Source organism: Lampetra planeri, chromosome 2 (genome assembly GCF_965212315.1).
Source record: "Lampetra planeri chromosome 2, kcLamPlan1.2.h2, whole genome shotgun sequence".
Lineage (NCBI taxonomy): Eukaryota > Metazoa > Chordata > Hyperoartia > Petromyzontiformes > Petromyzontidae > Lampetra > Lampetra planeri.
The window spans coordinates 33,091,081-33,103,423 of NC_136108.1; the positions used below are offsets into that span (position 1 = coordinate 33,091,081).

The window sequence follows — 12,343 nt, forward strand, 5'->3', positions numbered from 1 at the left end:
GAAATAATTTCCGCGTTGCCGATTTGGACAGATCCGACCCGGCTGAAATGAAGTGCTGAATAAAGTATTAATCCCGCACCTCAGATTAGCACGGTTGGCTATGTACAGTGGGAAAGAAGTTCAACATACATACCTCCATAATCGTAAACAACTACAATAAACACAGATCCTTCTCTAATAGGGTTTTTCCCCCTTTTTTTGGCAACAAAACTGACACCTTTTGCAAGGAATCATGTTTACATTAACCACAATACTTGCAGTCAAAATGCAAACAAAAAACAATACTCTGATCATTTATGCATTGTCCTTGAAACTGATTGGTCCACACCAGAGAGGGTTTTCTTTAGAGCCTAGTCTCATATGGTGTTCAACCAGATGACGCCAAAAGGCGCACGAAAGCTGTCTCTGGTGTGGACCAATCAGTTTCAAGGACAATGCATAAATTATCAGAGTATTGTTTTTTGTTTGCATTTGACTGCAAGTATTGTGGTTAATGTAAACATGATTCCTTGCAAAAAGGTGTCAGTTTTGTTGCCAGAAAAAAAGGGGAAAAACCCTATTAGTATATTTTGGTACTGGCAAAGGAGGTCCCATGATACAGAGCTTTCTTGTCAACAACAAAAAACCAAGTGCCGTTCAAATCCATCGGCCTGGAACAATGTCCTCCCAGTGGCGTTTGTAGCAACAGGCAAACCCCTGGACTGGCTTCCACTTCTCGGAGTCTTCATCAGCAGAGTGTGGCACCTGGTAAATGATGCTCGTGGCTGCTCCGCAGGTGAAGCTGGTGAACATCCGCAGTGATGACATCGTGGACGGAAACCCCAAGCTCATCCTGGGCCTCATCTGGACCATCATTGGTCACTTCCAGGTGAGCTCCGGCTGCATTGCCCTCACCTGTAATCCGAAGTAAAACGTTGGGGCTAACTTTGGTCCAACAGTTACCAACCACGGGCCCAACGTTGGCACATTTATTCGGCCAATGGCCAAATGAGCGTTGCATCACCCGAGTTCCAATGACTGAAACGGCACACGACGCAGACAGTCCACCGGTCCTGGCCCAAGGCAGTCCACACACGACTCTAAGTAGGCAACACACGGCTCAAGGGAATCCACACGCGCCTCCAGGCAGTCGATCCTATCCTATTTAGAATGTATATAGCGCCCTTTCCAGGCAATACGCGAACGCGTACACCCGACCTCGGCAGTATACGCGAGCGTATTTACCCATTGCATGGGCGCCAGTAATTCAGTAACGGAGTGCAAGGGGCCTGCCGCTCGCTGCTACTGCACCTTGCACTGCTGCACACAGCAACTCAAGCTGTGTGACTTCATGCATGAACCAGGTGCAAACCTTTTGCTTCGTAATCGGTAGCCGGAGAGGGCTGTGACACTATGGGGGCGATCAGCGCTTGCCTGAAGGCAGCAAACACTCGTTCACGTCTGTAATGTTGGTGGGGCGAAACTTTATTTTTAAATAAAAATGTGGTTTTCATGTTTAACCAGCTTTGACTAGATCCTTCAGCTATATTTGTGCCAAATTTAATCTCTCCAACCCAGTCTAGAAAGTCAGCCACTCCGTCGTGATCGATTACATGCAAATAAATAAAGCATCACATACAGACCCTCGGTTCAATCCACTGCTGGATGAAGGCCTCCCCACACCGTGGTAGTCTTGGCAGTTGTTTACCTACAGGTTGGTGAAGGTGTGGGAGCATAGGAGTACTGTACTGTGCAGTACAACAATAGGGGTGCCACAGTGGGAAGATGTTATCTCCCTCGCCTGGTATACAGGAGAGCATGAGTTCGAACCCGACCTTGACGCTTGTATATTTGGAGTTTGCATGTCTCTCTCCCCGTGGTCACGTGGGTATTTCTCGGGGTCTCCTAGTTTTCCCCTCCACGTTTAAAATAAATGTGCGCGTCGAGTATTTGGCTTCTATAAATTTCCACGTGACAAGCCACTTTGTTGAGCTATCATTTGTGGCCAGGTCACTTCTGAAAAAGAGCTGGAAAGCCCAGTGGGCCTTACTTTGTCAAATAAAAAAAATATTGTTATTTTAAATATATATTTAGATTCTGCTGCACTGACCTCTGTTGCCGTGGTGGAGGGCCGGTTATGGAAGGACTGCTTGGAGGGGGAGTGGGGCAGGAACTGACACTGAACTCGGCCATAACTGGGAAGCAAACTCGGATCGCCGGCTTCACAGCGCCGTGAGCTAACCACCGCGCCACGGTTCCACCCCGTCGCTATGTATGTTATTATAGGACAGAGGCAAAGATCCCTCCACCCCTATAGCCTTAACAGACTCTTGGGGCAAGTGCTGTTCACGAGCACCGATGCAGCCCGGCACGACACACGGGGGGCGGCTGGGTGTCCAGCACCACGCCTGGCCGCCTTCATCTCCCTAGTGGTGACGTTTACAGACCGCACCGTGTACTCTCAATTTAGTCTGAGTCGACCTAGGAGAGGCCCAGAAGAAAAATCTCAGCTGTGCTGGCCGTGAGCGGCAATCGAACTCGGGTAGATCTTACACACACACACAGAACACACTCTTGAAGGAACCTGTGATGGTGAAGGCGGGGAGAGAGTGCGTCAGTGTGGGAAGGTTCATTCTGTCAACCCAGTGAAATGTCGCAGCAAAGGAGGCGTGGAAGCCCATCCCAGGGTGGCCAGTTTTTTGCGGTTTTGTAAAAAAAAAAAATCTCTTCGGGGTTTTTATTTCTTTCCACCCATCCCCAGCCAGGTAATTTTGTCCATTTGTGCCGCGGCTGTCATAGCATTGATGCGGTGTTGAAGCTGGGCCTGGGTGTGGCAAGCAGATGTCGGCAAACAAACCTAAAGAGAATGGCATCTTTATTCTTCCCCCTTTCAATTTTGTGGGGTAAAAAGAAAACAGTTAGACATGTCTGGGGTTTATTGGCTTCTGGCCAAACATATCATTTTCAACAGACGGAGATGTCCCCGTGTAGCATTGACAGACGTTTGGGAGAGAAGTGCTGTTAGCGAGTAAAATAAAAACGAAACTATTTTTTTTACCAGGCAAGGTCCACTGAGCTAAACAGCTCTTTTAGAAGCGATCTCGCTGCAAATGATAGCTCAACGAAGTGGCTTATCACGTGGAAGTTTATAGCAGCCAAATAATCGAAACGCATGTAAGAAAATCCAGGGGTCCCGGAGAAAAATCCACACGACCACGGGGAGAATATGCAAACTCTATATATACAGGCGTCAGGGTCGGAAACAAACCCACGGCCTCCTGCGTACTAGGCAAGGGAGATAACATTTCACCACCACGGCCATGAAGGCTGGATGGCATTTACATCCACACATCGCATTTACATCCACACACACAGACACAGCGTCTGCAGTGCTCCATGACCACCTCCGTGTGGAGGTAAGCATTTCACTCTCACTTAGCTCATCTTTAATCTCCCTGGCACTCATGCCCCAACCTCTCCCTTTTCTCATTTGGGAAAGTATTAAAAGGGCTCTCAGTGACAGCCGAACGTCGCCCGATCTTGTCCGGGAATTAACGTCAATTTGAGATGCCTGGAGCGAGCTCACATACCTTTACCAATCCACTGCTGGATGAGGGCCTCCCCTCATCCCGGACAGGGTATATTATTCGACTGCCCTTCACCAGCCTGCTGAGCCACAGTTGGTGAAGACAGCGGAGCGTGTAAGTACGGTACGGTGCCACAGTTGATGTCGCCGCAATCGTCCTCTGCTGCCCACCACGTAGCCAGCCCCACAGCGGCCGGGGACAACCCGTTTGTGTATATGGCGGCCACCCACCCAAGCCCTATCCAGGCACTATCCAGGCTCCCAAAAAAAATTCCTGCTTAGCTTCCCACATGTGGCACACGCGCTCACACAGCAAGGGCCCGCGTGGTGGTGGTGGTGGCGGTGGTGGCGAGCCTGCGAGATCGCTCGCGTGGCTGCGCTCGCCCCTTGTCGGCGTCTATTGAGACGCAATCGCTGACGCCTCGGTGCCCTTGAGACAAACGCACGTTGACGCCTGGTCCGTCCGAGGGGGCTTCGCCGGCCGGTCCCACCGGGCCACGGAAGCGGCGGCGGCGGCGGCCGGCAGTGTGCTCAGTCGGCGACGCAATCGACGAAGCGGTTTTCTTTGGCTGTAGATTGTGGCGGCAATAAAGGGAATCTGTGTAAAAGCTAACAAACGAGGTTAATGAGTGAACGGCACCGAGCCAACACGGGTTATTTGGGGGTGTGGGGGGGGGGGTGTTGGTGAAAGAGTTCGTGTCGATCAAAGGTTGGGCTTGGTGTCGCTGTCACTCGTCGACGTTGAGGCTGTGAGAGCGGTGAGGCTGAGTTGAGCGGCGTGGGGCTGGGGAGAGCCGGCGGTAAGGTTTTGAGATGAGTAGTGGCTAGCCCTGTCCCGGGCTGAGCCTGTGAGGCTTTGTCGGTGAGTTTGAGACGAGCGGTGAGACTGTGCGAGCGGTTGAGGGCTGGTGGGTGGCGGGTTTGAGATGAGCAGGAATGGGTGAGGCTGGGTTGGTGAGCGTTTGTTTGTGCGTGCGCATTGGGGAGCGGTAGTGTAGCGGTGAGCGCGCTGCCCTATGAACCCACCGATTCGAGTTAGATTACCGCTCACGGCCAGTGCCGGTGATGAACATCTGAACCGGTCCTGCGCCTCCACGAGGTCGACGCAGCCTCAAATGACGACCGGTGTGGTGCGTCAACGTCGCCACTGGGGAGGTGTAGGCGCCCGATCTTATTAATGACCACCCACCCGCTCGCATGTGTCGCGCGGGCCTTCACAAGTTTGCTACTCGCTGACAACCATCTGCCCCAACAGTCCATTAAGGCTATACGGGGGTCGGGGGCAGTGCCAGATCAAGCTAGTGCGGGGCCTGTAGCATATGCTATAAAGGGGCTCTAAATAAAATAAAAACACGTAAATATTAATTGTAAAGTAATTGTATTTTTTCATTTACCATGAAGCCAGATAATACGACAAATCGCTAACCTTAAACGCCCAGTCGTTCATAAAAGTTGAAGGCAGTATAGTACTCTAGTAATAGAGCAAGTGCAGAATCACTGAACCGGAATTGATAGCTTGAAAGCATTTAGCGCGGTGCCCTTGACAGTGCGGGGCCCGTAGCTACTACAACATATGTAGCTACTTTTGCTGCTAGGCTAATCCGGCACTGGTCGGGGCATCTTTGTGTGCGGCGCCACGCAGGTGCCGGACGTGAGTGTGGGCGAGGAGCACACGGCGCTCCGTGCCGAAGACAAACTGCTGCTGTGGGTGCGCGGCGCCATCGCGGGCACCCCGGGGCTCGTGTGCAACGACTTCACGAGCTCGTGGCGCGACGGACGCGTGTTCTGCGCCCTCCTGCGCTCGCACCTGTGAGTGACCGCGCGGGCAACACACAGGGCACACACGCGCTGCGCCCCCGGGGCATGCACGCTATGCCCTCGGGCATGCACGCTATACCCCCAGGGCATACACACTGTGCACCCGGGGCATGCACGCTATGCCCACAGCACATGCATGCTATGCCCTCGGGGCATGCACGCTATACCCCCAGCACATGCACGCTATGCCCTCGGGGCACGCACGCTATGCCCCCGGGGCATACACACTGTGCTCTCGGGGCATGCACGCTATGCCCACAGGGCATGAACGTTGCGTCCCTAGAGCATGCACGTTGCACACGCAGGGCATGCATGCCACACACGCAGATTCTAGTGACAGTGAATTTCTCGTGTTTGTGGCAGTGGTATTTGTCGTCCTGGTGGTGCATTGGTAATGTCGTTTGTTTGTTGTAGCGATCGTGAAGTGGCGTGTTTGTGGTCGGGGTTGTCTCGTGCTAGCAGTGGTTCGTGCATTGCGCTACGAACGAGGAAAACTGAGTTAAATACCCGACCACGGCTAACGTAAGTGGCGAATATCCGAACCGATTCTTGGCATCCCCTAGGTTGACTCAACCTTAAATGTACACCGCAGTGTGGTGTGTGAACGTCAGCACTGATGTGCCAGTCTTAATAGATGTCTGCTCCAATAATTTTTCTTGGGGCCATGGTGGCGAGATGTTAACTACCTCGCCTGGTATATAGGAGGTCATGGGTTCGAACCCGACCCTGACGCCTGCTGTATATTTGCAGTTTGTATGTTTTCCCCGTGGCCACCTGCATTTTTCCCGGATCCTCCGGTTTTTCCCTCCATATTTGGAATCGATGTCATGCGTTTTGAGTATTTGGCTGCTATAAATTTCCACGTGACAAGCCACTTTGTTGAGCTATCATTTGTGGCCAGGTCACTTCTGAAAAAGAGCTGTATAGCCCAGTGGGCCTTACTTTGTCAAATAAAAAAAAAAAATTGTTATTAAAAAAAAAATATATATAGATTATGCTGCACTGGCCTCTGTTGCCGTGGTGGAGTGCCGGTTATGGAAGGACTGCGTGGAGGGGGAGTGGGGCAGGAACTGGTCCGGATATCACTCGGCACTGAACTCGGCCATAACTGGGAAACAAACTCGTAATTTTTTCTGAAGATTGCCGCGAGGCTGTGGTTGTTGGGGGGAATTGCAGCGCCCAGCCTCGTGATGTCTGCTGTGATTTTTGCTTGGCACAGCGACCGATGTGATAACGGATTACAGGGGATTCAGCAATGGACTTTACTCCGATGTTCGCGACGATCATGCTGATGAGGTCATGCTGATGAGGTCATGCTGATGATGCTTCAAAAGATGACGGCATTATGACAAATTAAAACATTAGTTTCTTAAACGTTGCGAACATAATTCGTGTGGAGGTAATGGGTTAACTTTTTTTATAGAGTAAAGTAATTCATGAAATTGCTCCATTGAATGGAAAATTACACATTGCTTGGCCTTTCTATCGAAAATATACGCAAAGGTTGGAGCACATGGCCTTAAATATGAACAATGCGTGTTCAAAGTCTGGGCTTGAGTCAACTCAGCCCATCATACCAATGTGTGTGGGGGGGGTCAATAAAACGAGTTTTCCATTGTAGAAAGCAACAGTGGTTGTCCGATAGTGATAAATTGCCTTGTTTATAATTCAAATACACAATTGTTAAGTTGACTCAGGCAATGAATTGTGGCATTTTTACGCCAGTGACTGTAAACCGACAATGAGTTAAAACCCATGATCAGTTTGGTGTGGAAGCCACATTTGCTACGTTCTCACAATCAATGTAAAGCAGACCGGCTCAGTTCATGAACTGGGCCAATGTGCTCAGCCTGGCATCCCACAGTAGCCTTACCTGGCCAAGCCAGTCCAAACTTGGCCACATGATGATTCACTTCCTTAAAGGAACTGCACACCTGGGCCGCCCCGGAAAACCAGTGGTGACGTCACGGGGTCAACATGGAAGAGAGAGATTCATGATCATTGGCGTCTCCTACTTAGGTCAACTTCCGTGTTATGTTTTAATTTACCAAAAAAGTGTAAAAAAATAATGTGTTTTAGATTGGAGTATGTGGCCTAGCACACCCCTTTAACTAACCTACTGTGAACCCAGTAACCTGAGTTTGATTCTCAGCCATGGCTAATTTCGGTGGCGTGTGATATCTGCATCCGGTCCTGGGCTCACCCTTTGTCAACGCACACTAACCCGTCTTATATTACCTTAAAGTAATTTATTTAGCGTCTTAACTAAGGCGCTTTACAAATAATTAACGACGGCGCATATAAATGCCACAGCGGAGATGAGGTGAATGAAATAGATGAGTGGAAGCAATGGGGGCGAATCTGTGAATCTGTGACGATGCGTGAACTCAGTGATAAACGGATTGAATGAATTGAGAATGAGTGAGAGCTGTATAATGAGAATATGAAGAGGGAACAGTATCGGGGGTGGTTATGAGGGGGAGATTAAAGGGGTCGTGGGAGGAGCTAGGGAAAATAAGTGAGTTTTGAGTGAGGAGCGGAAACTAAATTTTGATTTAAAGCTTTCATGACTGCAGGGATTCATCTTCTTGGTTCTTTCGGTAAAGTCACGTAGAAGGGAAGTAATAAAATAATAAAAATAAAACATAATAAAATTATTCTCACGACGTTTCGGCCACAACGCAAGCAGCCGTCCTCGGGTGAAAACCAGGTCCGTCGAGGCGACAGAGTCTCTGTTTTATTTTTATTATTTTATTACTTCCCTTCTACGTGACTTTACCGAAAGAACCAAGAAGATGAGCGGAAACTAGTGAGTGAAACTGACTGTTTAATGTGGGAAGTTATTGTCAACATCCCCGCCATGGCCAAAACAGCATCGGAAGGACTCCAGCAGTAGGTTGACAAAGAGATTGGGATCATCTTTTTTTGTTCTTGGAGGGGCTGATGGGACCAAGGACTTGGGGGCCCACGTGGCTCTTGAAGCGTTGGGTCCAGGAAACGGGTTCCGTGCGGGGCCATGCCTAACAATGGCCTGGCCGTGGCTCGGCTCAGCACCCAGTGGCCGTGGAAACGCGGCATTCGACCTTCGTGTTTCGTTCTCAGGCCAAAGGCCGTGGACCTCGATCAGCTGTCTCGGAGGAACGTTCACGAGAGGCTGGAGTTCGCCTTCTCCCAGGCAGAGCAGCACTTGGGCGTACCCAGAATCCTCGACGTGGAAGGTAAGCGCATGGCATCTAAACCCGGCGGCGGCGGCGGCGGTACCAGCGTGGCTCTCTCTCGAGTCGCGCAGGCGGTGCGACTGCGCCGGGGAGCGCGAGCTGGAGGGGCCCCACGAGCCGGGTCATGGGGAGGGTGGCGAATCAGACAGGAGGGGTCCCTATTTAATTACTTAGCCACCGGTCAAGCAATCGATCTTTATTCATACAGCGCACTGCACATCAATAAAGGTGCATCGGCATGCTTTAGATGAAATTCGATTGACATGAATGCCCAATATGTAGAATATACAAAACGTAAGACATTTCGTTTCAAAGTAACAGAGCAATGTATCGCAGGCAATATTCCATAAAAACACCTATACATATATGTCTTTATGTATATCATTAACAAACTAGAATACTCAACACATTGAGTTTTCAGGCAATGGTCCTGCTTGCTATGAGGAAGGGACATTGCCCGAAACATCGCCAATTATACAGGGTTCCTGGTTCGGCCGCTGTGTTATTGACGAATGTGTTGAATTATTGTTTTGTTCATTGTGCTTTGTGCTCCGCTGCCAATGGAGCATCACCAAATACTATCGATGCTTCATCATGAAAACCGGGGTAATACAATTTAAGAAACACACATTAAAAGCGGATACCCAGCTTTCCTCGTGTATTTGTACCAAATTACAGATGCCCGAAAGAGGTGTTTCATATATATTTATGAAAAGTATCTGCTCCTCTGATGTTTACGCGGAGATCGTTCCATTACGATGCAGCCAGACAGCTGAAGGAACGCCAATCAAAAGTCATGCATCGGAAGCGGGGAACTACAAAGTATAATAATAGGGGTTTTCCCCTTTTTATGGCAACAAAACTGAAACCTTTTTACAAGGAATCATGTGTGCATTAACCACAATACTTGTGGTCAAAATGCAAACAAAACACACACTCTGATAATATATGCAGTTTTGTTGCCAGAAAAAAAAGGGGAAAACCCCTATTATTATATTTTGGTACTGGCTAAGGAGGTCTACAAAGTAGTTCTGGGTCTAAAGACATCTGGCAGGGACGTAGATCTGCGCCCACATGAACCATGCTACGCTACTGGCAATGCAGTTCACACACATGCTCACACATGTCCATGCCAGGCAGGTCTTTTACACGTAACTGAAGATCGATGATGATGATGATACCTAGATCCCGTGGCCAAGGTGATGGTATTAGTTAGGTAGACAATAGGTCACTCTTAACAGATGGACCGCATGAAGGCTACCATCTCCCTCCCAGGCAGGTAGTGTGCATCAACTTAGCATGTGGCGTGGACAGTATCAGTGCTTAAGGTTAAACGCACAATGGAATAAAGGCATTGCCCTTAATTTAACTCAAGTATAAAACACAGTACGTGTTCACAGTATCACGATACAAAAGATGCAATTGCTATGCATACCAACTATACAATATCTATTTTATGAAAATTAGATTGGAGAAAGAAAAATATGAAGGTAAATGGAAAGAAGATGAATCATCTCACATTTGACTGCTCTGTCATCGAATGCACTTTAATCTATCTCATTGTGGTGTCATTGAACGTGTGGAGGATTAATCAACTCACTATTTACAGTAACAGTTAGTTTTAACAACCGATGAAAATCATCTGCAGGAAAACGAGAAAAATTAGTAATAATTCACGAGCAACAGGTTTGTTGAAAAGAGGAACTCTTTGAAGGAACACAACCGAACACAACAGAATATGTCTACATACTGAAATTTGCTGACCGCTTCAAAATGTATGAAGTCACGAGGCTGGCGAAAGAATTTTGGAAAAATTCGCCAGCAACATATATATATACTCATATGCCTCAAGTAGAAAACTATGAATTCGTGAATGTTACCTGCTGTGACATGGGATCAGAAACATGGACTCTGACAAACACCGTAGATCAAAATCTGAACAGCGTGCAAAGAAACAAAAGATCTACGGTGGGAATAGACTTCGAGTAAAAAATAGGAGCACATAAATGCAATTTAAAGACATATTGACAGCGAAGAAAAGTAGTAAGTGCGCTTGGGCAGGACCCATCGCTCGAAGGGATGATGGCCAATGACAGGACTGCTGACGGAGCGGTAGCCAAAGGAGGAAATGTTCCCGAGAGGATGACCACCATGGAAATGGAGCAATCACATCGATTCATGTGCAGGAGATGGATCGATTGTCTCTGACAACTTAGGAAGGCCTCCAGGTGTTCCAGAGTGGACCATGGGTGAAACATTACAACTGACGGTGATATGATAATGAGTAAGATAGATGGTAATGAATAACAAAGAAAAACCGTGACGTTTATACAGCCGACAAGATGTTGTCTCTTTTCGTATGACGTAAATTATTCTGCATCGTATAAGTGACTGGTGTTTTTTTTTATTAATTTTCAGTTCTAATTCAGAGCTATCTTGCATGTTTTAGATGTCGATGTCCCAACGCCGGATTCGAAGTCAATTATGACTTACGTCTCCTTGCTCTACACAGGCTTCCAGAAGGTATGCAACCTGTCACCCTCTGGCTGTGATTTATAAAGTGTATCTCATAACAGATAGCTGCAGTGGGAAATATGGGGTAATCCATTAATATAGATGACCCACTAAAATACTGGTGATGCGGGGCAACGCGGTGGTGAGATGTTAACTACCTCGCCTGGTATACAGGAGGTCGTGGGTTCGATCCCGACCCTGACGCCTGCTGTATATTTGGAGTCTGCGTCTCTCTCTCTCATCATCATCATCATCACAGTGGCTAGGAGATGTTCACTACCTCGCCTGGTACACAGGAGGTCGTAGGTTTGATCCCAACTCTTGACGCCTGCATATTCGTAGTTTGCGTGTCTTTCTCTGTGGTCAAGTGGATTTTGATCCGGGTCTTCCAGTTTTTCCCCTCCACATTTAGAATCAATATGCGTTTAGAACAGTGGTTCTTAAATTGGGTGCACGAATCCCCTGAGGGTGCGAGATGCCCTTTCTGGGAGTGCGAGACAAACCAGAATTTTTGAGAAGGTAAATAATCGAAAACACAAATGAATCATGGGCACATAAGTGCCACAGCTTTGTTTCCTAAAACCTACGTATTTATTAACATTATACGTTTATTTTTTTTACAATTGAGAACCAAAGGGGTCTAGGCTACAGTACAAGTTAAGAACCACTGGTTTAGAGTATTTGGCTGCTATAAATATCCACACGATGATAAACCCACTTTGTTGAGCTATGATTTGCGGCCAAGTCACTTCTGAAAAAGAGCTGTATAGCTCAGTGGGCTTGACTTGTTAAAATAAAAATAGTTAATAGTTTACAAAAACTAAAATTGTATTCAAATCCTCTGCATGACGTCCACTTATTCGATCCTTTGATACTTTCCCGATCCACTTTGTCTAACCTCATCAGCCCGGTTTGCTTACATCATTTCATTACACGTACGTCAAAGTTATTGCTATTTTTTATTTGTGAGACTTGTGTAAACCACCGATCTGTGAATCTTCATCCATGCCGTCATATAACTGCTCTGTTCCCCTGTAACATATAGAGCTGTTGCTTTCACACTATTCAATCACCTGTTGGGAAGAGAGTAAGAGGATCATGAAACAATAAGTGGGGAATGTATAAATGGATAACCCTGTATACAGCACATGGATAATACTGGTAGGAACGAAGTGGACCAGACCACCAATAGATTATATCGTCCGTCCGTCCGTCCGTCCGTCCGTGT

General features: G+C 47.9%; 1 protein-coding gene across 1 annotated transcript in view; it reads left to right on the forward strand.

Moving 5' to 3' along the window:
• Positions 1 to 12,343, forward strand: part of LOC144732089 (epiplakin-like) — a 51,602-nt gene that overhangs the window by 24,346 nt on the left and 14,913 nt on the right. The window contains exons 5-8 of the mRNA XM_078613356.1: positions 776 to 868; positions 5,208 to 5,374; positions 8,486 to 8,601; positions 11,051 to 11,124. Coding sequence (XP_078469482.1) covers positions 776 to 868; positions 5,208 to 5,374; positions 8,486 to 8,601; positions 11,051 to 11,124 — 450 coding nt within the window. The remainder of the gene's footprint in view (positions 1 to 775; positions 869 to 5,207; positions 5,375 to 8,485; positions 8,602 to 11,050; positions 11,125 to 12,343) is intronic.